This window comes from Galeopterus variegatus, unplaced genomic scaffold, assembly GCF_000696425.1.
Source record: "Galeopterus variegatus unplaced genomic scaffold, G_variegatus-3.0.2 Scaffold941, whole genome shotgun sequence".
Lineage (NCBI taxonomy): Eukaryota > Metazoa > Chordata > Mammalia > Dermoptera > Cynocephalidae > Galeopterus > Galeopterus variegatus.
Genome location: NW_007727052.1, coordinates 206,425 through 233,392, shown reverse-complemented (window position 1 = coordinate 233,392; position 26,968 = coordinate 206,425). Strand labels below are relative to the sequence as shown.

General features: G+C 45.2%; 1 protein-coding gene across 1 annotated transcript in view; it reads left to right on the top strand.

The window, feature by feature from the left end:
* Positions 1-238: 238 nt before the first annotated feature.
* The window catches only part of LOC103591215 (chromosome unknown open reading frame, human CXorf36), a 32,042-nt gene continuing 5,312 nt past the window's right edge, over positions 239-26,968 (top strand). The window contains exons 1-2 of the mRNA XM_008573622.1: positions 239-496; positions 7,716-7,980. Coding sequence (XP_008571844.1) covers positions 261-496; positions 7,716-7,980 — 501 coding nt within the window. The 5' untranslated portion in view covers positions 239-260. The remainder of the gene's footprint in view (positions 497-7,715; positions 7,981-26,968) is intronic.

Here is a 26,968-nt window from a genome sequence, read left to right as displayed (position 1 = left end):
CCAGCCTGAAGCAGCCACCCCAGGCAGAGGAAGAGTAACTCTGGAAGCACGTTATCAGCATCCTCCCTGGACTTCCTCACCTCCTGCCCAGCCTCATTAGCCCCGAGCTCCTCAGCATCCTCAAAGAGAAACCTGGGAGGCTGGGATATGGTGAGCGCCCTGAAGCCAGCCCCCTCTGACAGCGTCCTCTCGACCAAGCCCTGCCTCTGTGCCGCCCTGAGTGGGCAGCTGCAGGCTGCAGCCGCAGCCCAGAGCCCGAGATGGAGCCCCAGCTGGGGCCCGAGGTAGCTGCCCTCCGCCCAGGCTGGCCGGCCCTGCTGCTGCTGTTGGTCTCAGCCCTGAGCTGTTCTTTCTCTTCGCTGGCTTCACCGCCTCCTTCTCTGGTGCCCCAAGTCCGAACCAGCTACAATTTTGGAAGGACTTTCCTCGGTCTTGATAAATGCAATGCCTGCATCGGGACATCTATTTGCAAGAAATTCTTTAAAGAAGAAATAAGGTCAGAACCTCAATCAAATAACTAGGAGGGGCAAAATTCTGTTCCTTTATGTGAAGATGTCCAGGAGTTTGTTGAAAATGAATTGGGGGCCGGCCCCGTGGCTCACTTGGGAGAGTGCGGTGTTGTTAACACCAAGGCCCCGGGTTCGGATCCCATATAGGGATGGCCGGTTGGCTCGCTGGCTGAGCATGGTGTTGACAACACCAAGTCAAGGGTTAAGATCCCCTTACCGGTCATCCTTTAAAAAAAAAAAGAAAATGAATTGGGATGTAATATATGGGTGGGAGCTGAAACAATGCCATTTAATCAGGGTGGTATGGTTTGAATTTGGGGTGGGTAGGAAGGCAAAGTGTGACCCAAATTCCAGCCCTAAATGCTAAATCCAAAGTTTCCTTGGCTTGAAGTCTTCTTTTCTATGAATGGAGTAGCCTGGGACTGCTGAGTTTACCAAGTTCATTTCTCATAGCTGGAGGGAAATAAAATTTATAGAAACCTACTGTGACAGACATTTTAAACCATCTTGGAAGTTAGTGATTTGCACTCATTATTCAGATGGTGAACTGAGGCAGAGCAAGATTAAATGACTTACTCACAGCCAGCACCTAAGAAGTGGCAGATGTGGAATTCAAACCAGGACAGTTTGTTCCAAAGTTTCTGAGCCACTTTTCTGTTGTGAGATGTTGCCTTGATCAGAGGAAAACCAGAATTTGGTAAATTGCAATGCACATAGCTCTCACCAAACAACAGTGTCACACTCTAGAGTCCACTCATGTGCCTTTACCATGGCCAGGACCCATCAGGCGCTATGGTGACAGCCACTGTAACTCTGCATTGACCTCTAGGGGGTCAGGAGGAGGAAGCTGTGTTACAAATAATAATAATAAGACTTGGTCGACGCAGGCCAGTGTAAAGCACCTCCAGGAGCTCCAGGAAGGGACGTTAAATCCAAATGGAGACTGGGAAGGGCTTTTCCAGGGGGAGGTATTGTGAGCATGGCCTTAAAGGATGAGCTGAAATTTAGCAGGAGGGAAAGGGCTTAAGGCAGAAGAAGCAGCTTAAACAAAGGCCCAGAGATGTGGGAAGAGGTGAGAGATGCTTAGTGGCTTGAGCACAGAGTGTATGTGGAAGGGTGGCAGAGGAGGAGGATGGAAAGACATATGGGGCAGGGGGTCTTGAATGCCATGCCAACGAATTGGGACCTTAGTCTGTGGGCCAGTGGTTTCAGCCTTTTCAGTACCAAAGACCCTTTGTCATATGTTCCTTCTCCTCTGCTCTCCTCCAAAGACCTACCTCTTGCTTGTAAGATTTGGTGACCAAACAAAAGGCATTAATTAACAGTGATTTTATTTCTAATCCACATTAACCCAAGACATATTTGATTATTCAACTAAATTACTAAACAGAAATAATAAATAGAACATACCAGTGAAAAATGTGAAACTTCTTTTGTGAGACTGTAGATATTTTATGGTGTTGATGTGAAGTTTTCCTATTAAGCTTTTTTTAAAGGCATTTTTGAATGTTGAAAAGTTGAAAGACTGCCAGTTGGGGAAGCTCTCTTGCAGGCAATGGTGAGGGTAAGCTGGGGAGGGGCAAGATGAGACCCATGTTTTGGGAAGATCTCATGGAAAGCAGGGTGCAGGATGGACTGGGGGTGTTGGCAGGAGCTGTGAGGCCAGATCTCATAGTCCCGGAGAGAGGTCATCGGGAACAAAATAGGGCAGGAAGCATCCAATTCTGTTCAGCTATAGAGTCATTTTGGTGACCAACTTGATGTGAGAGGAAATCAAGCTGGAGATGTTGAACTTGAACTCAAAGTTTCCCACCTAGGAAATAGGATGAAGAAGACCAACAACACAGGCAAAGTGCTGCTGATTCCTCAGAGAAAGAAGGCAATATGGACATATTTTCAGATATTTTAAGATAAGAGGGAAAGAAATAAAGAAATTCAACTGAGGAAGAGCTTTAAGTTCACATCCTCCTTTTTCACCAAGTGCAGTAAATGAAGTTTTTACCATCAGGCAGGTACTGGCCAAATTCAGAAAGCATTTCCCTAAATAGGTTTGTGCTCCACTGGAGTTCAGGATATTACTTCACCTCTCTTACAATGCATTTTCCATGTGCGCCAGAAAGGGAAGTGTGCAGATACAAGCAGGAAAACACCCAGGAGGGCAGATTTGGGTTTACAGCTCCCCACATTGAGAATGCTCATTCTCAGCATGGAGGCAGAGAGAGGGAGTGAGTGGGTCTGGGGACATGCACTTTTTATAGTCCTTTTCTACACATTATAAAGAACTTTTTTCTTATTGTGAAAGTAGTGCCTATTTATTTTAGAATTTTCAGGAAATACTGATTAAGAAAAGCACAATTCTTCCACCAAGAGATCACTCCTTTGTGAGCATTTTGTTGTATATCCTTGCCATCCTTTTTCTAAGTATGGATTAAGAAATTTTTTCAACAAAAATGTATCATACTATATATACTCTTTTGAAACTTTATTTAACAATCTATTAGAAACACCTTTCCACATTATTAAATATCCTTCACAATTTGATTTTTAATGGCTTTATGGTATTTGATTGCCTCAACCAACCATAATTTAACTAATCCACCATTTTTTTCACTTTATGATAAATAATGCTTTGTTAAACATGCCTGCAGCTAGATTTTGTGCACATCAGTGATTATTTCCTTATGACAAACTCCTAAAAATGGAATTTTTGGTTCAGAAAATATGGCAAATTTTTAGATTATATATATATATCCAAACGGAGATGTCTACCTATAGAGCTGACTTCTTGTACACTCACACATATTTAATACTATATTTTTAGTTTGCATTTCCTCTGACTTAAGCCTTTTGGGGGGGATTTATTGGCCATTTATATTCCTTCTTTGCTAAATTGTCTGCAAGTTCACATCCTTCACCTCTCTTTCTAATGTTGTATTTGTTCATCTGGTTCGGCCCTGGACCCCACTAAGGACCGGACAGTGCTAGAATTCATTCAGCAACGAACAATGGATGGGCTTCCCAATCTGGCTGGGTATGCTGAAGACATGATTGGCAGGTGAAGGTCACCTTTCCTTCTTTCCCTTATCTTTTCTTTGGTGACAATGCTATTGATGAATCAGATGTTTCTCATACTCAACCATTGACCTTTGAAAATTTGAATGTTTTCAGAAGCAGTTTTCCCATACATGCCATGATGACTTTTAAATCCTGAATGAAAAAGTTAAGGGAAGCTAGGAAAATGAGTAAGCTTGATTGGTACACTGTTCCTACTAAAAATATGCCTGTATCTGAAATTTTAAGTGGTCACACCAACTGGTAGGATCTACCAAGATCCAGTGGATCAGAATTGTTTATGTGGAGGTGGGAGGAGAGGGGTATTTAGAGGCAGTGTTTCTGATCTGAATCATTCCTAGGGGGTCTTGGGGTCTTACCAGGGTAAGATGCTTTACCTCACCTTGATGCTTTACCTCGCCTTCCTTACTGTAAGTATTTGGGCTTACATTCCCCCTACTCTCAAAGTCACAAAGAATGTTTAAACACTTGCAACTGAGCAGTGGAGTCTCACAGTGAAATAAGTAAGTCATTAGGCGTGATCTTGCCTTCCCTTCTCCCTTGCCTCTTCTCTGTCACCTTCACCTCAAAAGATGATAATAATTATTGCCTTATCTCACTTCCTTGTATCAACTGAGAGACCTTGGGTGCTGTAGGGCCCAGGGGCTTATGAAAAAATTGTCCATCTACACATTCAGTCATCCGTACATGCACCCATGCATCCAGGCATCCCTCTGTGCATTCTTCCACCCAGCCGTCATTCTGAGCATCCCACAGCTCAGCCCTCCATATATCTGTCTACTCACTTATCCATCTGTACATCCAAGTACCCATCCATCCATTCATCCATCCGACTATAAGGTATTGAGCACTAAATTGGTATGGAGCAGTTTGCTGCGCATTGAGTTACAAAGCTAAAAGAATCCTTGCCCTGAAGGAGTTTCATTTCTGTTGGGAAGACAGAGAAGTCTATCAATAGTTAAAGCACAGTATAAGGAATATACAAAATGTTCTTCACAGGGTGTCACGGCAGCATGTGGAAAGGAACCTATCCCAACTGGGGGATGAAAGAGTGAAGATCAGAAGGGATGGTACCTGTCTGAGTTTTAAAGGGTTGGGTAGGGATTATCCAGACATGATAAAGGAAGAACATGTCTCAGACAAAAGGATTAGCCCACGACAGGTGAGTAGAGGCTCAGAGGCCCAAAAGAATGTGGCTTATCCAAGGATAGCCAGTGGTTTGGTGAGACCAAAGCCAGCTTGTAAGGGGAGCAGCAGGCGATGGGCCCAGAAAGACCATTGTGAACTGCACCAGCTTTGTGAAGATGCTGGATGGTACAGACCTGGGAGATGGAGAAGAGGGAAGACAGGCAAGAAGCATTTAGGAAGGCTGTCTACAGACTTAATGTTTGACTGGCTGGAAGCATGAGCCTTTCATTCTAATTCCAGTGCTCTCCCTGTCCCCTACACCCCCACCCTACTCTCCATGTTGAGGGGCCTGGGGGGATGGGACCACAGGGCCTGATGCTTCCTTCCAGCTCTGAGAAACTATGATCCTGCTTCTCCATCTTTCAACACAATGAGGAACTGGCCAGCCTCTCTCTTTAATCATGCCCATGAGCCCAGTTCAAAAGGAAAACTAGAAAGGTGCCTCTGTTTTGTGGTTTTCCACATTCCAAAATGTTAACATTTAGTGAATAAAAAGCAGGGCTCATTTTCTCCCTGACATTCTTCTATTTAGTAAAATAGGTAGTCAACATTATTACAATATACACTTTTCCCATTCGATGCCATTAATGTCTTACCGTTTTGGATGGGGGAGAAGTGAGGCCTGTGAACCTGTTTATTTGTCTCAATTAGTCCTGGAATGCCCCAAGCCATCGCTGAACCTGCGCAGGCCTTCATCACATGTCACCTACCAATCAGTGCTGTTGTCTCAGCAGAGCTTCCTCAGGAGGTGGGGACAGAAAAAAAGGACAATCAACCTTGTCCCACAGGACAGGAAGTGTCTCCCCGTGCCATTCCCACCAATTAGGAGAACAGGAGCCCTGAGATCTGCCCTCTTCCACCATTAATTGTCTGCGATTCTTCAAACAAGTTACATGTATGTTCTGCCTGCAATTTTCTCATCCTCAAAACAAGATGGAGAAGGGGGCAGGGACAAAATAATCTTGAAGGATCCCACCAGCTATAACCACTAATAATGTTATCAATCTGCTCCCATGAGCTTAGCAACGGCAAAGTGGTGAAGAGCACACACTCCAGAGCCTTGAATGCCACCTCCTCCAATTTCTGGCCGTGTGACCTTGGGCAAATGATGTAACTGCTCCACGCCTCGGTTCCCTCATCTGTATGGTTAATAATAGTATCAACACCATAGGCTTATTGGAAGGATGAAATGAATTAATACACATAAAGTGCTTAGCAAAGCGACGGGCACGTTTAAGTGTTTCCTACCATGTGTGTTACTATTATTATCTGAAAGAGCCACCTAGTTGTAAATCCTTAATCCTGGGTCTTCTGAAGGGATGAATCTGCATGAGCAAGAGCTACAGGAAACAGGCAGAAAGGCCTGCCTCTGGGCCCTGCGCCCTTCCTTATCCTCCCAGAGGGGAGGATCATTTCCCAAGGTTGTACTGATACTTCCAGTAAAACTGACTCATTGCACATGTACAGTGCTTTGTCTTTTTGGGTATATTCATGGCAATGTTCTGGAACAGAACCCTTTGTGCCTACTTCTGTTGCAATTTGCCTTGTCCTGCATTACAGAAATTGCTTACTGGCAGTTTCTTGTTGGAGCACCTTCCCAAATGTGAGCGGCACAGAGCTCTAGAGCAGCCCTCGGGGGTTCAGACGCCTGGGCTATCCGGCTTCCTGGACGACTTTCTTGATCTCTTTGCCTTTGTATGTTTTTGTGTGGTTTTCTTTGCCAACAAAGCAGTAGGAAAAGCTGTGGTCTCTCAGAGTAAATGTGTGTCATATCAGTGACACAAACAAAACAATATGGGCTTTGGGGGCTAATTCTTTATTCAAAACTCATTATCATGGGATTGCTAAATAATTCCCAATAAAAAGAATTTAAAGATTTTTATTTAAATTAAATATATAATATATTTTACGTAGCCTGATTTTCATTTGCAGTATACCCCTCAATTATTAATAATAATGAAGGGGCTGGCCAGATAGCTCAGTTGGTTAGAGCAGTGTTATAACACCAAGGTCAAAGGTTCAGATCTGTATATGGGTGAGCTGCCAAAAAAAAAAAAAATGATGATAATAATGAAGGTAAACATTTTGTGAGTAATTTTTCATACCTAAATCAAAAGGAGATTTAATATTCTTCCCTAATGGAAATGTCAGCACACAGCTGGAGAAATGACTAAAGAAAAAGAGCAAATGTGGGACCTAGGAAGTGGGCAGATGATAATAGGTCAGTGCCTCTCCCCTGTGGAATTATACACCTCCCAGAGCCCAGATAGCTTCAATTTTGGTGACCATTTAGCAGCCAGTGTCACCTGAGACTTGGTTGGTGCTAATGTCTTAGATCTTTTGACTAAAAGCAAAACTAATGAGGCTCCTCGGGGTTGGATATGGAGGGGCAATGGTCCCCCAGTGCAGGCCCAAGAGCCTTTTCAAGCACCGTGGTTCTAAGACCAGCCATTGGTCAGAGGGTGGGCGGTTACAGGGACCGGCGTAGGGAAGGGGAAAAATAGCGGTGTTTGCTGACAGAGAGCCCGGGTTTGCACTCCTGCCTGGCAGCACATTGGGCAGGGTACATACTTTTTAAAAGCCTCAGTGTCCACACCTGTAAACTGGGGATGGGCTATTAGGAGAATCGTAAGTGTGGGCATGTGCAAAGCTGCTATCGTTACGTGGAACAGAAGTTCTGAAAGCCATGGCTAGTCCTTCTGCGCCAGCTGTGTGAAGGGGATAAAGTTTGTCTGACTCGTGCTTCCCTCACCTTTTCTGACATCACATATACACTTCCCTAAGTCTGAGAAAACAAAAATAGTCCTCTCACAAAAAGGGTTTGGAGCACCCCAGTCTAAGGAGGAGAAATGGATTAGATGGGCTGTTGTCCCCTGTCACCCTGTCCCTCAGCTCTGCCGGCCTCCAGCTCACAGGCCAATCCTAAAAGGGCTATTCTTCCGACAGGTTTGACAACTGGCTGGCTTCCCACCTCGAGCCTCCTCCTGAGTACCTGCCTTCTTATCCTGCAAATTATTCAGATGATTCCAAATCCTGGCGCCCTGTGGAGATCTTTAGGCTGGTCAGCAAATACCAAGATGAGATCTCGGACAGGAGAATCTGTGCTTCTGCATCAGCCCCGAAGACCTGCAGCATCGAGCGTGTCCTGCGGAAAACAGGGAGGTTCCAGAAATGGCTGCAGGCCAAGCGCCTCACACCAGGCCTGGTGCAGGTGAGTGTGTGGGCCCCCGGGAGTGGGAGGGCAGAGGGGAGCAGGGACAGAGGGAGGGACAGACCCATTCCCATCTCACATTTCAGTCTGAAGAAAAGGAGAAATCATAGTCTGTCTAAAGTGCAACAAAACGCTGTCATAAAACAGTGGCTTATGACAAGACAGGAACTGATCAAAGTTTACTTTTAATGATTTGTCCCATTGTCATCCTCCACTCTCTGATGTGAATCTCAGCAACTATTTGAGAAAGAGTTCCTAGCTGCCACCTCTGGTCTGAAGACCTGACAGGATGCCCCTCACCAACCCACTGCCCTGACAGGGCTTAAATCACCTACAACCACCTCCTGGCAGCCTTGGCCAACCCTCAAGCTAGGTGAGTGCCATCTCTCAGAAGCTCCCACATGCGTCCTCTTTCACATTACAGAGAGCCCACTTGGAAAATCAGCTTCCTCTTCCATGTCCGACTGCAAAGTAGAACCAAAGCTCAGTCATGACAGAAGCAGACTCTGATAATACAGTGCCCCTTCTTGCCCAAGAGCTCTCCCCTCCATTGCTACGAGTCTGCTGCCCTGGGAACTTCAGCACATTGCTGGTGCCATCATATCCTACACTGGTTCCCTCCTGTGCTGTTGTCTCAAGTGTCACCCTTCTTCATTCAAACCAGCATGGCCGTGGACCTCCATGCACATCCAGCTGAGCCTGTTGGGGCAGAAGGTGCCACCTCAGAGGATTGAGGAATGGCTTGCCTTCATCACAGATGGGAAAGAAGAGGCTCACGCCAGCCTGCTTGCCATGAAAAGGCTAGAGGACTGGAATTGACCTTCTCATAGGGATGCTAAGGCTTCTTCTCATACTCCCTGGACCACCAGCTCCTTCACATGGGCACCTAAGGCTGCCCAGATATGTTCTGAGCACTAAAAATCCCTCCCTTGGCCTCTTCAAGAAGGGGGACATAGAACAGAGAGATGTCTCATCCGTGTAACAAGATCATCTCCCTTTGCTCTTAGGTTGTGTGCTGTGATGATTAATTTTATGTGTCAACTTGATTGGGCCACAGGATGCCCAGATATTTGGTCAAACATTATGCTGAGTGTTTCTGTGATGGCGTTTAGGGAAGAGATTAACATTGGAATAGGCACACTGAGTAAAGCAGATGGCCCTCCCTAATGTGGGTGGGCTTCATCCAATCTGCTGGAGGCCTGAATAGAACAAAAAGGCTGACCCTTCCCCACATAAGAGGGAACTCTTCCTGTCTTACTGACTGCATTTGAGCCAGGACATTGGTGTTTTCCTGCCTTCAGACTCAAACTGAAACATCAGCTCTTCCTGGGTCTTAGGTCTACTAGCCTTTGGACTGGAACTACACCACCAGCTCTTCTGGGTCTCCAACTTGCTGACTAAAGATCTTAGGAAGTAGCCTCTATAATTTCATGAGCCAATTCCTTATAACATATATAAGGGGTCCTCAAAATTTTGCAGAAAGATAGAATTAAATGGGCCGGCCCGGTGGCGCACTGCTACAGTGCGCCGCTTGGGAGCGCGGCGGCGCTCCCGCCGAGGGTTCGGATCCCACATACAGACCGGTTCCCGCTCACTGGCTGAGCGAGGTGTGGGAGCAACACCAAGGGTTGCAATCCCGTTGCTGGTCCGGGTCTGGTACGGGTGCGACACTGAGGGTTGCGATCCGTTGCCAGACACGAAAAAAGACAAAAAAAAAAAAAAAAGATAGAATTAAAAGAAAATATGAATCTTTCCATGAACTTTTTGAAGACCCCTCATACACACACACACACACACACACACACACACATCATTGTTCTGTTTCTCTAGAGAACCCTGGATAATACATGTGGAAACTGCTTTGAAATCAGGAGGAGTCAAGTTGCTGGTAATATGGCTATCACCTGACATTGAATAAAACTGAGCTTTCCAATGTGGTGCTTTTGAAGTCTATGCTCTGAATTTACCGGCATTGAGGAAACAAACCAGAGGAAGTCAAGCTGTTCCCAGGTTGGGGAAGTGGTGGCAAGATCCAACATAAGGATCTTGGAGTTGGTGCAGGAGACAAGAAGTGGAGGCTCAGGTAGAAGAATTCCATGGGGGCTGCTCAACATAGGGCAGAAGACAGAGGACAGACACCAAAGCCTACACCATGGTCAATGCTTTAGGTGTAATCCCCCTATTAGACAGACCCTTCATGCACTGGCCTAGGTGCCCACCATATGCCATTCACAGGCTGGCACAACTAGTACTGAGGCATGGGAAAGACCAATATGAGACCTCCTCTGCTTTGCCTCAAATATGTGCTCAGGAGCAAATAGAAGTCGCCAGGAAGAGCAAAACAAGGTAGACAAGGAATTGTTTCAGAATCCCTAAAAAATCCCACCACCTCTTCCTGCCCCCATCGTTGTCAAGTCTCACACTGAAGAACACCCTTCCCCCAAGGCAAGACGACCTCCACTGAGACCTGGACAGCACACCAAAGGAAGGAAGGTCCTGGTGCACAAGACACACTTTTTGAGATCCTACATAAGGTGGCTAGACTGACCTTAGGCTTTGAACTAAGGAAAACTCTCTTTCCCTTGCCTTCTAGACACTTTCATAATAACAATACAGCGGGGATTATCCCAGGGGGCTTGGCAAATCCAAAGCAACCTGCCAAGTACATCTAGTGTCACCTACCTTAATGAGTGCAGACATTGGGGCAACGGGAAAAATTCTCCGTGGTCTGGAAACTGTGGTTAAGTCCTGGATCTGTCACTAAAAGCAGTGGCAGAGAGAGAAAGAGCAGAGACCCAGGAAGAACTAAGAGCTTCCACTTCCTGTTCATCCATTCAACAAGTTTCAACAATTGTGCTACATCCTGGGAATTCAAAGATGAACCCAATGCAAGCCCCACCCCCCCAGGATCATATGGCTCAATAGTGGAGACAGACAAGAGCACAAATCACCACAAAGCAAATTAACTGATGCTATGATGACGTTATGTACGGGACAAGGGACAGACTACTGACTTGGGTCCTTCACCCAATGACAAGTTGACCTTGGATTCAAGCCCAGGACTCCGGCATTCTGCTCTGACATTCCTCCTCCAATAATGGGGTGGGAAGAGGGCTTCTGGATGATCTTAAAGATCCTCCCAAATCTGACATTCTTTGACTTGATCTGACTCTGCTTCATTTATTTAACAAATACTGATCGAATGCCTACTATCACCAGGCACTGTGCTGGGCACCTTGATTTTCCTGTTTCTCAAATGACAGCAAATGGTACCTGCTCTGCCTGATTCATTCATTCTAATGAGTTTACAGTTATGAAGAGACTTTAGAAAAAGTTCATTGCTATAGAAATGCACAGCAGCCTTCTTTTAACAAGTGGGTCCCTTCCTTTAATTTGTTGTGCTAAAATTTGCTCTTCCAATTTTGTCATCCTGTGTTAAACGTGGCTAAACAAGCTTTCCTTTTTTCTACCAAAACAGCATCCATTAACAATACCATCTTAAGACACAGCCAAAACCATAACAATTTTCACTTTACTTTGGCCCTCCCTTAACCCATCTCTTTATCCCCACCAGAGATTTTTCCCTCCCTTATTAAAAACAGAAAAATATCAGCATCCATTTTATAAATTCTGGACAAACCTCATTCTTCTTCTATCCACCAAGTTCAAGGTCATCGCCATCCTATTTTGACACCATCTTCTCTCTCTCCTGCCCTACTTCCCAGACCTTTGCCCTTAGAGCTCCATAGCATGCCCAAGGTGCTCAGCCACACTGATTCCTACTCCCAGGCCTCATCCAGGCAGCACTCAAACTTTGCTCTTTTCTTCTTAGCAAAACTCACCTATCAGACAGTTTCAAATGGATCTGTCTTTACCAAAGGTGGCAAAAAAAAAAAAAAAAATCCACCCTCACTTATCCACCCAAGAGAATTGAAAACAAGTGTTCATACAAAAACTTGTACATGAATGCTCATAACAGCATTATTCATAATAGCCAAAAGGTGGAAACAACCCAGATGTCCATCAACTGATAAATGGATAAACAAAACGTGCTATATCCATACAATGTAATATTATTCAGCCATAAAAAGGAATGAGGTACTGATACATGCTACAGTGTGGATGAACCTTGATAACAATATGCTCAATGAAAGAAGCCAGATACAAAAAGCTACATATTGCATGTGATTTATTAAGAAATACCAAGAATAAGCAAACCCCTAGAGACAAAAAAATCAGATAAGTCGTTGCCAGGTGCTGAGAAAAGAGGAGAATTGGGAGTGACTACTTCGTGGGTGCAGGGTTGCTTCTGGAAGTGATGAAAAGGTTCTGGAATTAGATAGTTGTGGTGATTGCACAACCTTGTGAATGTTCTAAAAGCCACTGAATTGCACACTTTAAAATGGTTAAAATGGTGAATTTTATGTTATGTGAATTTTACCTCAATTTAAAAAAAAAAGGAAAAATAAGCCTTTAAAAAATCACCTATTTTGTGACTTTATTCTCTTAGAACCTTGTGGTGGGCAGCTAATCTAATAATGTAATTTATGCCAATATGTTAACAGCTAGCATTTCACTGTTAGTCCTCTAAGAAACCATTTGCATGTAAAGCCAATACCGCAATAGTCCCACTAACCCATCCATGACTATCTCAGACCTTCCTATACATCCCGCTAAACCCAGATGTGGCCCCAGAATCCTCCTCAGTAGTGTTCTAAACAAGCAGCCTCTGCCTTTGATTTCAGCAGCAAGAAGAGATGAAATCTCTGAGTGACCATTCATCCCAGATTTGGCTGAACAGCTCTGCCCTACTTTTCTGATAACCCGTCAGACATGAGACCTAATTTCTTGTTTAGAAATCATTATCTTTCTATAATTATGGTATTTTCAGGAGCCAATTGGGGAGCTATTATAGGATGGATGGTAGGGAGATTTGCCTCATCCTTCAACTCATACCAAACTGCCCAATGCCAGCTCAGCCTACCAATCAGCCCAGTCCCTGGGATACTCTTGGCACATGGCTTAAGTGGATTTTCCCTGATTTCCTCAAGAGCCATTTTCCAACAGGGATCTAAGCCAGAGTCCTCCATTGTGCCTATCTGCTTGTGTGTGCATGCATGTGTGTGTGTTTGGGGAAAGAAAAGAGGCCACAAGGAACTCACAAGCTTTGCTCACAGAACTGGCAAAGCAGAGATGAGAGGAGAAAAAAATCAAAGAAACAAAAGTAAACTGATGGGAGGAAGGGTCTGATTGGCTTGGGGGCCTCAGAACCTGGACTGTCAGTCCTGCTTATGAATAAATAAAGTCAAATTGGATTTAAAACCCCAGTAGTCATCATCAGAGGCTGTGAGGGGCATCCGGGGCTCCCCTCCTGCTGGGCCAAATGCGGCTTTGTATTAAGGACATTCTCTCTGGAGCCACAGGCAGTAACTACAGCAGGGGCTGCCAACCTGGGCGACAGGACCAAGAATCAGGAAAAGGGTGAGACAATGCAGCGTGTGTGTGTGTGTGTGTGTGTGTGTGTGTGTGTGTGTAGCACTTATGCTAATAAAACCGTGACTTTTCTAAAAGCTGCATTGTTCTAATGGGAATATCCCACAGCCTGAATTACTAGCCCACAAATATGAACCACAGCCAAGAACACTACTCGGAGCTTATCATGTTGTGCTCGCTTGCAAAACCACAAAGGCGGCTTCCTCTGTTACGATGCCAAGCGCAAAGAGGCAACCACCCAGGCAGCACGTGGCTAATCAGAGGAAAACACATATCCTCCATCGTGTCCCCCTCCCATCCCTTCAACTCAGATCTGATCCGCTGTGACATTTTTCTAAACACAGACCTTGGGAACGGACTAGATGGCCGCGGAGCCTTTTCTCCCACTAGATGGCGGTACCGAGTGTTCAGGCACCTTTGTTTAAACAAGGACGGCTGGTTACTTTCTACGTCTCCATTATTTTTCTAAACAAATGGAATAAGGGAAAGAAGCAAATTAACGAAAATGCACGTTAATCATTTAATTAAAATATGAGTTTAGATGTGACTACTAAACAAGTGAAATTCACTTTGCTTAAATTAAACTCAAAAATATTTAAGGGGCATTTACAGGACGTATGTGACGTACCAGGGTGTCAAGAGAAGGTCCCTTCACTCTGGGAAATGACACCCCAGTGAGGGAGATGGACCATATTCGACTCGTTCTGATACAAGATAGGTGATGATAAAGTGTTTTAACGAAGATGGACATTCTATATTGGACTCACAGCTAGTTTTCAGACTATAAATATTTTAAACCCTCACAGGCTACGAGGTCAAGGACCCTTCAAAAAAGTTGCATTCGTTTTTATAAAATAATCTGACTATATGGACGCTGGGGAAAAAACAGCAGACTGGCAGACATATCGTTTTCACGCTTATCTAACATTGGAGTCAAAGATGAAATGACTATTAGAGGACAAGAGAATTTGAGGAACTAGAAGTGCCCGGCCAGTACCGCAGAGGACGCTGTTCCCCGGGCATCGGTGCACATCCTCTGTCGCGCGACCTCGAGAAGCAGAGCCCTGCGGTGGGAGGTACATGGTGACTCTGAGCTCATGTTCACGTCACTATCGTGCCCCTGGGAGCAGTCACGGTGCAGTGTTTGCTGCCCATGAGAGTTTCAGGAGCCAACTGGAGAGATACTATGGAAATGGGATGGATGGAAGACCCTCCTTGCTCAGCCCATTTTCTTTTTTCAATCATGGAAACGTTGGAAAAAACTAAGATTTTGAATTTGGAATTTGTTTAGGTTAGAACCACTGAGACTTCATCACCTCAGCATTCATGGTAAACGACTTATTTGGAATGGGACAGAATAACCTGTTCATTTCTAGGCCTCCCCCTTTTAAAAAAAATCAAGCCATCCTTTGTTCTATGAAATTCTTCCTTTGATATCTCTTTGTTGCTATTCCAGTATATTCGGGAACAAATGCTTTTGCTGTAAGTGTGACTTAGCTCAGAGGCCTCTGGATTGGCTGTGCCCCTATGTATGTCCACAGAATATAAAGTAAGCAGAAGTTAAACTACATAATATCTAATATATGTCTATAAAGAAAATCACTTGGAAGAATTAATGATAGAACTAGTTGATATATCGAGTATGTTCTAAAAACTGTTTATTAGGCCACAAAACCCTTCAATAAATATTTGAAAGTAGAAATATTAAAGACCATTTTCTCTAATCAAAAGGCAATAACATCAGACATTAACAATAATTAAAAGGCAAAAAAAAAAAACTTCTATCAAACCAGGAATTTTAAAACATTATCTTTTGAATCACAGAGCAACTAATTGAAATTGTAGTAATATCAAGAAAATAACAATGATGAAAACTCTATATTTCACCAATCTATAATTTAGCCTTTGCCAAGTCACTGCCTAGAGGAAAATCTGAAATCAATTCAGTGTTAGGCAGCTGTCGATACAAGTTTAGTCATTAACATGGAGGAATAATATAAAAAGATATTAAAATGCATGTTAATTTGGTCCTAACTCAGTGCCGTTTATAGCATCAATAATTTTTCCAATTGCATTAGCTCTTCTCTCTAAGGATTAGCAAGAGTTCTACAGAAGGCATGATTTGTAAACCTTTTCTGTGAGTTAAGTGCAGAATAAATATTACTCCTGGTTTATGTATGAGAGCACATCACAGAGTAATACTCAATTGGTTAAAGATCAAAATACATTTCTACTCACTGAACTGTACATATGTCATAGATTCCTGAGGTTGAAATAAACTTGAAAGCTCACCAATTCAAACTGTCAAAATATTTGCATCCTTTCTATGCGGTGAAGGGTCATCTATCCTACCATAGAAAGATGGGCAACTCACTACCTTCAGAAACAGCCTATACCTTCTTTGGACAGAATAGATCATTAGAAAGTTCATCTCAAATCTGTCTTCTTGCAGCTTTCACGCATGTAAACTATTTTTATTCCTTGGAGTTATACAGATTACATATGACATTTGCTCTCCCATACATTCTCCTCCTAAATCCTGGCTTCTCCAGTCTGAACATCCCCAATTTTCTTTCCCATCTTGGTCGTTCCCCTCATATTGAAGCATCCTGAACACCGTGTCAACTAAAACCCCTTCTGTGGCTAGATTTTAGTTTACAAGAGCAGAACATTTTATTTATCAAATTAAATGTGATCTTCTTAGATTAAATCCAGTAATCTAGCCTGGCAGCTTGATTCTGATACTCGTTACAGCCACTATCACCCCAAGTACATATCATCTTCAGTTTCGATAAAAAGAACTTTAACTATGTCCTAGAAGCCTTCTTTCTCTGTGGGGGTTAATCCATTGATTGTTAGGCAACGTCAGTTAACCACTTACTAATCATCTTACTTCCCTGTGCACCAAAATCCTGCTTCGCCATGTCCTTTACAGGATCATCATGCGAACAATTGTTGAATGCCTCACCGAGGTCCATATATTCTAAATTTAAAACCAGGTCAAAGAAAAAAAGTTAAGTTAGTCTGGGATGATTCAATGTAAAGAATCTTCAGTGACTCCTTAGGTCATCACTTCCCCTTTTATTTATTTATTTTTTTGTTTGTTTTGATTTTATTTTATTTTATTTATGTATTTATGTGAATTTTTATTGAATCATAATTGATTATACATAGTTTTGGGGTTCAACATTGACATATGTTGATCAAATCAATACTACTAGCATATGTATTGTTACAAATCATACTTATTCTTTACGCCCCTTGTCCAATCTCTCCCCATCCCCCTCACCCTCCCCCCTCCCCCCTCTAATTACCCTAGATTTCTTCTCTCCTTCTGAAAGAGTAATGATTACTCTGTTGATTTGTTGCCTAGATGATCTGTCCAGTGCTGAGAGGTGTGTTCAGGTCCCCCAGTATTATCGTAGAGCAGATGCTGCTTCTGTTACTCCGGAATGAGCTTTGTGGAGAGAGACACCCTCTACTTTTCTTTAGTCTCTGACTCTCCTTGTGTCAATGCCCTCCAGTGGCTGGCACACCATCTGCATGGTGGCTGTGGTATCTAGCCATTTTCACAGCAGCCATGGTTATTGTGGTGGCTGTGGTGGGCCACCCATGTGGAGGTGTTATTTTGGGGATGCTCCTTGGCACTGGCAGTGTGCCTGGTTGTGGGGGGTTGTCCAGTCCCCGACTCCATACCTCAGGTCCCTGGGTGGGCCTCAAGGTGCTGGAGGTGTGCCTGGTTGGGGGGGAAGGTGCAGTCCCTGGCTCCAAGTCTCAAGTCCCCGGGTGGGCCCTGAGGCACTGGTGGTGTGCCTGAGCTGGAACTAATTTTTTGTCCTTTGCTTACTTCTAAAATGGGGGAACTTCCTGTGAGGACCAGTACTTGAGCTGTGTGGTTGAGCTAAGTTGCTCCTTGGCTGCTGATTCCCTGGGGAAGGCTTTTTGTGCAGCTCAGGGTTGAATGGTTGACTTTATAGGTACTTCCTGTGTCTTTTCATCAAACTGCACCCCATGCAATTCTATATTTCTAACCAGTCTCCTCTGAGTGGTCCTTTGCTGATTGGGGTGCCAGATCAGCTGTCCTTGCTGTGCCCCAGTGTTCTCCTGGTGGGCCTGTCTCCCCCACTACCCATGCTGCAAACACTTCCCATGAGACAGGCTGTGTGTCAGTTCCTTGAGATGACTCACTGGCCTTTGAGTGGCTCCTTTTTTTCAGTTGTTGTGGCTCCTTGCTCCTGTGTGGGTCCACGGGAACCCTATTAGTGGTCTTGCTGGCCTGGGGCCACCAAAGTCCTCCTCTCCCCTGCCACCTCCAAGCAACTTCATCCAAAGGGCACAGCTGTGGCTTTTGCTGACTCCTGCTCCATGCACTCAGCAGCTCCAGCCTTGAAGCAGCCATGGCACAAAATGGTCAGAGCGGTTTTTTCTTTCTTTCATCATGGCTTCTCCTGCCTTCATGAACTCCGTAGGTCTCTCTTTCTGTTCCCCTGAGCTCCAGTGGCCCCAGCTTGGCTGTTGTTGCTTTTTTATAGTTGTAAATTGGTTGATTTGTGGGAGAGAGTGATGCTGGGGACTGTCTATTCCACCATCTTAGAGGGTCACAAGTCATCCTATTAATCACCTGTTTTGGAATATTTCCTGTGATCCAGGTTCAGTCCACTAATCACTGATTTGGCTGTGGTGGAGACTTACTGCACACCATCATGTATTCAGATTCAGCAGGTGGTCATTTACCTGTGGCACTTTCCAACTCTGGGGATAAGACAGTGGACAGTATGTATGCCTGTGGGCAGGGGATGAGGGACTGTAGAATATAAATGACTTTTTTATTAACCAACAGATATAACTATGCAGCCTCTTTTCATTCTAAAACTATAGTCCTTTCCACAGGACTCTGGGCCTGAAGAACTCTCTAGATGAAGCTACCTGGTTTTTATATGGCCAGGAGGGCTGCAGCAACGTGTGGAAAGTCATGAGGCTCTTTCAGCCTTGTGCTCCCCCTACACAGCACCCTCAGCATTGCCCCATGCACTGTGAGGTGGGAAGGCATCACTCCCAGCCTGTTTCACAGAGCTTTGAGACCTGTCTCCTTGCCTCTCACCTTTCCTTTCTCAAGCATCTTCAACCCAGCCACCTGCTACCCTCCCAAAGAGCAGATCTTTCCCTTTCCGGTTCAAAAACTTTCTTTCCTTCAGTTTTTAGCTTTTATTTTTGATTATTAAGGTACCATATACTCATAAAAATTTATAAAGTACATATAAATTTTAAAACCCAAAAGAAAGTAGGGGAAAAAATCACTTATAACCCTCCACCCAGAGGCAACTGCTGTTAACACATTGGTGTTTTTCCTTCTAGTTTTTTTTCTAGTCATGTTAACTTGATGTATTAGTCTGTTTCCATTGCTTATAACAAAATACTTGGAATCTGGTAATTAGTAAAGAAAAACAAAATTTATTGCTTCCAGTTTCTGAGGCTGGGAAGTCCAAAGTCCATCTGGTGCTGGCGACAGTGACCCAGGGGTCTCACACTGCAAGATGGTGGAAGCAGAGAGAGCACGGAGAGCAAGAGAGAGAGAAAGACAGACTCTCGTCTTCTTTTAAAGCCCTCAGAACCACGCCCCTGACCGCCATTTTTAATCCATTCACTACTTCACGGTCCTACAATCCAGTCACCTCTTCAAGGTTCCACCTTTCAATTACCATAATAGGATCTCCCACCCTCTTAACAGTCACAGTGGGGGCCAAGTTTCTAATACATGAAACTTGGGGAGCACAATTCAAGCTGCAGTGAGTTTTGGGGGGACATAATTCAACCCACTACACTTGGTTAAAAATAAGTTGCATATGTAATGCTGCATACTCCTCTATGGCTTAATATTATATCTCATATAATCCCCCTATCATTAAAAATCTTTATAAGTACCATTTCATCACATGGACATAGCACAATGTTATTCACTATTGTTCAATGTTTACATTGTTTTACTTTGCATTAGCATAAATAATACTTTGATAAACATCTTGCAAAGTCTTTGCCTGAATTTTATATTATGTCCTTGAGACAAAGTTCCTTTTCAAAACTACCACAAACTGACTGCTTTCTCTGGGCCAGGTATGCTTCATGCACATTTATCACAGTTAACCTTCACAACCGTATACGATATTCTCGTTCCCATTTTACAGATGAGGAATCTTAGGTTTGGAGAGATTTATATCTTTCCCAAGGTTACCCAGCTAGTAAATTTTGGAACTGGGATTTGAACAGAGGCTTGCTCCTGACTGCAAAAGTCACACCTTTAAATACTATGTTTTCTTGCTTCCCTACTTCTCGGTAGTGGAACTACTGGGTCAAATAGTATAAATGTCTTTACATCTTTGAATACATATTGCCAAACTGAATTTAACTCCCCCAGCAGTTTTTGAGGGTGCTCATGGCATCCTTGTGAGCAGTTAACTTTGCCTTGAAGATTATACACATTCCCTGTAGAATAAAACTTAAATTCCTAAATATGGCATTCATGAGCCCCACAGTTTGGTTGCAACCCACCTTCTCGGTCTTCTCCTGATGAAACCTTGTCTGTATCCCACAGGCTAGACGTGGCCTTTAACTCTGCTCCCTGCCTTTACTCAGTTCTGATCCTTCAGCTTAGAATGCAGTAACGTTATACCTCCACCTGAAATCCTACTCATTCTTCAAGGCCATGCCCAGACCACCTCTTCTGTGAAGCCTGCCTGGATTCCCGTACTGCTCTCTCTTCTGTATTCCCATAGCACCTTGTTTACACCTCTTACAGCATTTCTCATATTCTGCCCCATACTGAACCTTATGGTATGCATGTCACTCTGCCCAGCAAGTGTACCAGTTCCTTGGAGGTAAGGGACCTCTCTTATTTATCTTTGTGACCACAGTAGACCCTATAAGACAAGGCATTGTGCCTTATATAAACTTTTATTTATTGAATAAATGACTTGCAACAGCCTCAGGGGGGAGATTTTATAGGTTTCCTAACCCACATGCATGGTTGCAGCAGTATATTTGGATTGTGGGAAGAGTCCCCAAATTCTTTTGGTTCTCCTTGCAATGCAGTCCCAAAGGGCCACTGAACCTAGTGACAGACCTGGGTTTGCCTAGCACCTCTTTCCTCAAGGTTAAAACTCAGCTCAGGCCATTCTGGGCTTTGTGGTCTCTCTCTCCAGTGCCTCTGGTGCTGCTTTTTCACACCCACTCTCTGGGAAGTTGCCTGCTTTTCTCTCCCTTGACCCTTCCCTCCAACACAGAAAGGACCTGGTAGGTGGTACCTTGTGAAGCCACCTGACACGCAGGGGAGTGGGGGCAGTAAAGAGGGGGAAAATAGAGGTTGAGAATGGAGCTAGAAAGGAGGTTCAGCCCACCAGGAGCTTCTCTCAGGTGCCAGAGAATGCATCACCAGCTCCTCTCTGAGCTCTGTCTGCACCATGTCAGTGCAGCTCCTCACCCACCACCCTGGCCCACAAGCTGCCTACCCAAGCCCACCCCCCTAGCCAGGTTTTTCTCAGGACATTAAACCTCCATGCCACAAATATACATTCAGGGGGGTTAGGCCCCAGTGAGATATTTCAGTCAGGTCAGAGAAGAGGAAAGTCACCATGAGAGATGCAAAAAAAAGCCAAAGGTGATATGGTGGCTCAACTTGAACTACTCAAACTCCATTTCCCAGAAGTCCCTTCTCTATGTTTCCGGGTAGGGTGGGCCACAGAGAGATTCTGCTGGGAGACTGGGAAGGCGGAAGTGGTCCTGGTAGCTCTCACACATTGTTGCTTACCTGCTGGCTCGACTCGCTGGCGGGAAGCAGCAGCTGGGTCTTCCCCTGGCTCTTCCTTCAGTTTCTCAGACTCCTGGGCCGGGTTTAGCTTCATACCGAAGGACTCTGGCTTCTGCAGGACACCACACCATCAAGGTCAGAGGTAACGAGAACTGACATGGGTTTCAGTCAGTCCTTGTGGGCTCCAGCTTGTGCTTGTGGGTTCAATCTTGTCCTTGATCTTCCTCCACTCTGCATCCATCTTCCCTTCCCCACTATCTGCCTTGTGGACTTCAAGCTCCAGCGTGAAGCCTTACAGAGACTGCTTACCCAGCTCCTACAGTTGTGTAAGGTCAAACTCCTGCAACAAATACATAACAAATATATATATCTCCTAGTGGTTCTGCTTCCCACATTGAACCCTGACTGATACAGGTGGTGCAACCTCAGCAGAAGGGCTGGGAAGAAGCAGCCGGCCAGCCCCTCCTCCCAGGCAAGCATGAGGGTACTCCTGACAATCAGAATTCTGTCCGAGCCTCCGGGACCACAGGACCTTTGCATAGCAGAAAGCAGCACACTCCTATGGATGTTTCTGCAAGCTTGGGTGCACAGATGATTTGTCAGACACGCATGGCTTCCCGTCTTTTGATTAAAAAAAGAAGAAGAAGAAAAGAGAAAGACAGGGGCCCATAAAAAGAAATGGCCCAGTGGAGAATTATGACCAGCCTTGGCATACCTGAATCAAAATGACAGACCATAAAATAATGTGTTTTACTCTGCATCAGCTGCCCCGCCTGCCCCAACTATCAGCTGAATTGCCTGCCACAATGATTATTTCATCTGCCGCAGTGAAAATCTTTGTCAAATGCTTCAGTGGCAAAGCCCCAGGGGTGCTGGAACGGAAGAAGATGAAGAACAAAGTGGAAGGTGGAAGGAAAGAAAGAGCCTCCAGTGGAAGGGAAAGCTTAGCTGCCACTTCCACCAGCAGGGTCATCCAAGATGTCGCCTGCCCCACGGAAGAGGGGGCCAGGATCACCATCACGTGAGCCTCTGGCTGCCAAAGGCTTTACAGCAAGGGGCACAAATAAGAATAGACACCATGTGTGATACTGTGGGGGATTCAGCTAAGATGGCCACCTACTTAACTACGACAATGCATGTCTCTGAAAGCAACCATTTGCATGTATCTTAATCAAGGATCAGTTGCAAGGATCAGGAACCTCCTTAGACCAATTAAAGTAGAAAAGGGCTTCACTGTGCTGGAAGTGCATCCATCCAGGCCTCCGGGAACCAGGAAGTTGTAAGTCACCTCCTCAGTCCATCTCTGCCCCCAGGGTCGCATTGCTCTTCATCTGCTCCTTTCTGGATGTCTGCTCCATGACCTCTCAGCAGACTGCATCTGCCTGTGTTACTCATGCTCCCTGTTCTTTCAGCATTACCTGCGGTTACAGTTCCTGGACCCACCACCAACCAGCTGCTTGACTCAGCCTCTCCAGCACTGTGGGACGCCCCAAGTAAATGCACTGCAGCACATCAATCTGTGCCGGTCTGCACACACGGATTTGCTCATTACAGACCTCCTCGGTACCTGCCTTCTACTGGTCGCTGAGGAGGTTGCAGAAACGTGATTATGCAAAGCTCCTGTCTGCAAGGCACTGAGCGCCTAAGGAGAAACCCGACACACACAGCACAAGGCCTGGGGAGTACAGACTGCAGGACAGGGAAGAAAATGAGGGCTGGAAGGGCCTGAGATGTGGCCTGAACTGGGAGAGGAAGGGTGGGATAGGGAAATGTTAAAGGCAGGTCTTCCACAGCAGGGCAAAAACGTGGAAGTGAGAATAAGTTGTGACTGTGGGAAGTAGCAAGTGTCATGGCCTGCCATTATAGTGTCAGAGGGCGGTAGGTGGACATTGAAATGGCAGGTCTAGAGCTGGGGGTAGGGAGCTAAACTTCATTCTATAATGGGCATCATAATCCCCTGGAGGGCTTGTTAACACACACATCGCTGGGCCCCGACCCCAGAGGTTCTGATTCAGCAGGTTTGGGGCAGGGTCTGAGAATTTACATTTCTAAAGAAAAGTGACTTGAGGGCAGTGCATCTTTGCACGAATGGGTCTAAAAGTGGTATGCAGGGTGGGCAGGCAGGGATCCAGAGTAGGGTTGGGAAGGCTTCATGGCAGAAGTGGGGCAGGGCCACACCCACGCAGGTTGGCAGAGGAAGCAGGGAGGGGAGGGCACATCCAAGAGGCGTGGCATCTGCCATAGGTGGGACGGCGCACAGGGTTCCTGGAGAAATGTAGGTCCATGGGATCCAGTTCCTGTACCTGAGGCACGGGCCACCTGGCAGTACCAGAGAGAAAAGGCCCAGCAAGGAGGCTGCAGTTTCAACACAAGAAGGCGGTAGGGCCTGGCCTAGGACTTGGGCAGTTGTGGGTTCAAATCCTGGTTTCACCACTATGTGTAAAACCCTGAATGTGTTCCTCGACTTCCTGGCACACGGAATCCTTATTGCAGGCTTTTGCGGTGCCTACCCTTGTGTCGGCATGAAAATTAACCAAGGCAACATGCAAAGCACAGAGCACAGTGCCCGAAACAGCAAGCACACAATAATATTAGCTATAGTTTTGATTAACATCGTGTCGAAAGTCACAAAACAGAAAGGTCGCCCTTTCTGTTGACTCCCAAAAGGCCTCACAGGCTGGCGTTTACCCTGGTAAATTCACCACAGTCCAGATTTGGGACTTCAGTAATTCCTCCAGTGATATAAGAGCACCCTATTGAGTGTGAACTTTTTGCCAAGTGCTAGGGACACAGTGGCAAACACGATAGACAAAGTTCCTGCTCTCTTGGAGTTCACATTTGGTGGTCTTGCCAGCACATCCGCAGAGTAGCCAACTCATACTGGCCAAGCCACAGAGCCAGCAAATGAAACGGCTATTTAAAATGCATTACGGTCCCGTGGAGTGGAACCACCTCTCTCTGTGTGAAGGCTCGCGCAGTGGAAGGCCAGCGTGGTCAGAAGGCTGCTGGGTGGGCGCTGATCCAAGAGGGGAATCAGTGGGTGATTGTCAGTGGCCCGGCCACCTGCCTCCAGGCCACAGTGCTGGAGGCCATGAGCCAGGGCACCCTCTTCTTCAGACCCTAAGGCCAGCTTCTGCCCCTTGATTTTTCCTGTCTGAATGCCCAATCTGACAGCCCCTTGTGTGCACTTGGCCTCTCCAAATGGCGTATAAGACAATAACACTTACTTCCCAACCCTTCTCCCTGAAATTTCTTCCAGAGCTTCCTGACTAGGCTTTCCCTGAGTTCCCAAATATTATTCCGACATTTAAAGATGGTCCTGGGTCAAACACAGTGTGGATGTTGTTATTTGGCCCTCCAAAGACAACCATGTTTCCTACTCACAGATCCAACTTATTGTGAAATTTGGGGAGAGGGCATGTTACCATTGATCCCTTGAAGTGACAACCCAGGAGGGAGCCAGGCAGAAGCTGTATCACTTTTCATGGCCGAGGCGAGGTCAAAAGTCATGCAGCATCACTCCGTAGCATTCTATTCACTGGAAGTGAGACACAGAGCCAGTGCGTATTTGGGGGGAGGCGAGGGCGGGAATTAGACGTCACCCCTTGATGGGAGGAGTGTCAAAGAGTTTATGAAGTGTTCCAGAACCACGTTGGCTGTGTTCCACCCTCATGTTGGGTGCTACCTCTGACACCTATTTCCTCACCTTCCTCCCATTCAGCCAATCACCAAGCCTCGTGGATCCTACTACCAACAAACATCTCCAGATCTCTTCATTCTCTCATCTCACACCTGGACCACTGCGTCTTCCTAACCGACCTTCCTGCCTCCACTCTTTCCTCCTGTGACATTTAGGATTAGGTCCAGTTGCAGGCGACAACAAATTCAAATAACAGTGGCTTAACAAGATCAAAATATACTTCTCTTTTACGTAGAAGAAACTGATACATAGCTGTCCAAAGCTGATGTCATGACTCTGTGATTGTCAAGGCTCCAGGTTACTTTCATTCTACTGCTCCACAGACCTTAGCACACCCTGGTCCAAGATGGTTGCCCAAGCACCAGCCATCACTTCCACATTCCAGCCAGGAAGGAAGGAGTGAAGCAGGGTATGCCCTCCCCCTTTAAGAACCAGAAATTTCTACGTATACCTCATTGACTAGTACCTAGTCATGTTACCACATTTAGCTGCAAAGGAAGCTGGGAATGGAATCTTTAATTTGGGCCACCATATCCCTGGCTAAAATCTGGTTGTCAGTAACTAGAAGTCTTTGCCACACTCCTCTGAATCTACTGTCCACATAGCACCCAGAATCATTTCCTAAAAGGTGTATGTGAGCATAAAGCATATATCTGCTTAAAGCATTCAGTGGTCCCCTATCCCTTCTGGATAAAAACAAAATTCCTTAAAATGACTTCAACATTTTTCCTTTCTGGGCCTCTTCTCCATCCACTCCCACTAGTGACACTCTAGCTTCGAGGATACTAACCTACCTGTAGTTTTCAGCACATTCTCTCTCATCTTAAGGTTTTCTTGCATATGCTGTTCCCTCTACAAAAAATACTCTTTCGCCCTCTTTGCAGGTTCACTCTACCCAGGCTTCAGGCCTCAGCTTAGGCTTCACTGTCTTCCAAGAAGCCTTTTAGAGTTCCATGAAAATGTTTTGATTTCTTTTAAAAGCAGAAGAAAAAAAATGAACTTTTAGGTCAAAGAAAATGTTTGAATATATAATATTCATATATTTGTCTTAACACCAATGCAATTGTAAATATCACTTTTGATATTTTTCATGGAGAAAGGGGCTTATGAAAGCAAAGGTACTGAGGACCCACAAAAGTTATAACGTGGCCCTGCCCCCATGGGCTCCATAGGTCACTGTAGCTGTAGCTGGTCCTACACTACATCATAACTGCCAGCCACTTGATGATCTCTCCCAGCCGAGGGCAGGTCCTGTTTTGCTCCCCTCTGTATCCACAAATACAGTCCGATCCTAGGTAGATGCTCTGCAAACATTGGTGCATGACTGAATGAATGGGTGCCCTGACATCAGCTAATTGCAGGGTATGTGATGTGATCATCTCATCCCAGTGAAGATAAGGGTGCAGGTCCTACCTGGATCCACCTGTCTCTAACCTAGTGTTCTGTCTTGTTTCTAATACTAGGTATATGTGACTTGGGGCCACTCACTTAATCTCTCTAAATCTCAATATTGCCATCTGTAAAATGGAGCAATAATAGGTTCTGGTGAACAGTAAATGAACAAATACGCTACCTATGAGGGGCTTAGAACAGTACATACTGTATGTAGTAAGCACTCAGTAGTTATGACCTATGATTATTTGTTGTTGTTATGGCCAATTAGCGTCCTACCTCTCCCATGGGTATTTTCATTTAAGAACTGGCTCTTGAAGAAGAGAAGAAGAAGTTATTTACCTCCCTCCATCCTCCATCCCCCAATTATCATCCCTAACGGTGACATTTCAAGCTGTGTAGGACAACACTATCAGAAGCAGAGAGACCTCATGGCTTCGAGTCATGGTCTATGGTCCCTGCCTCAGTATCTTATGGGTCAGGGGACAGAGCAGGACCTATTACAGGGGAAAGGCATGGATATTAGAGTCTCACCCATTGGGTTCAAATCCCAAATCCAACCCTTCTTTTTTTTTTTTTTTTTTTTTTTTTTTTTTTTTTTT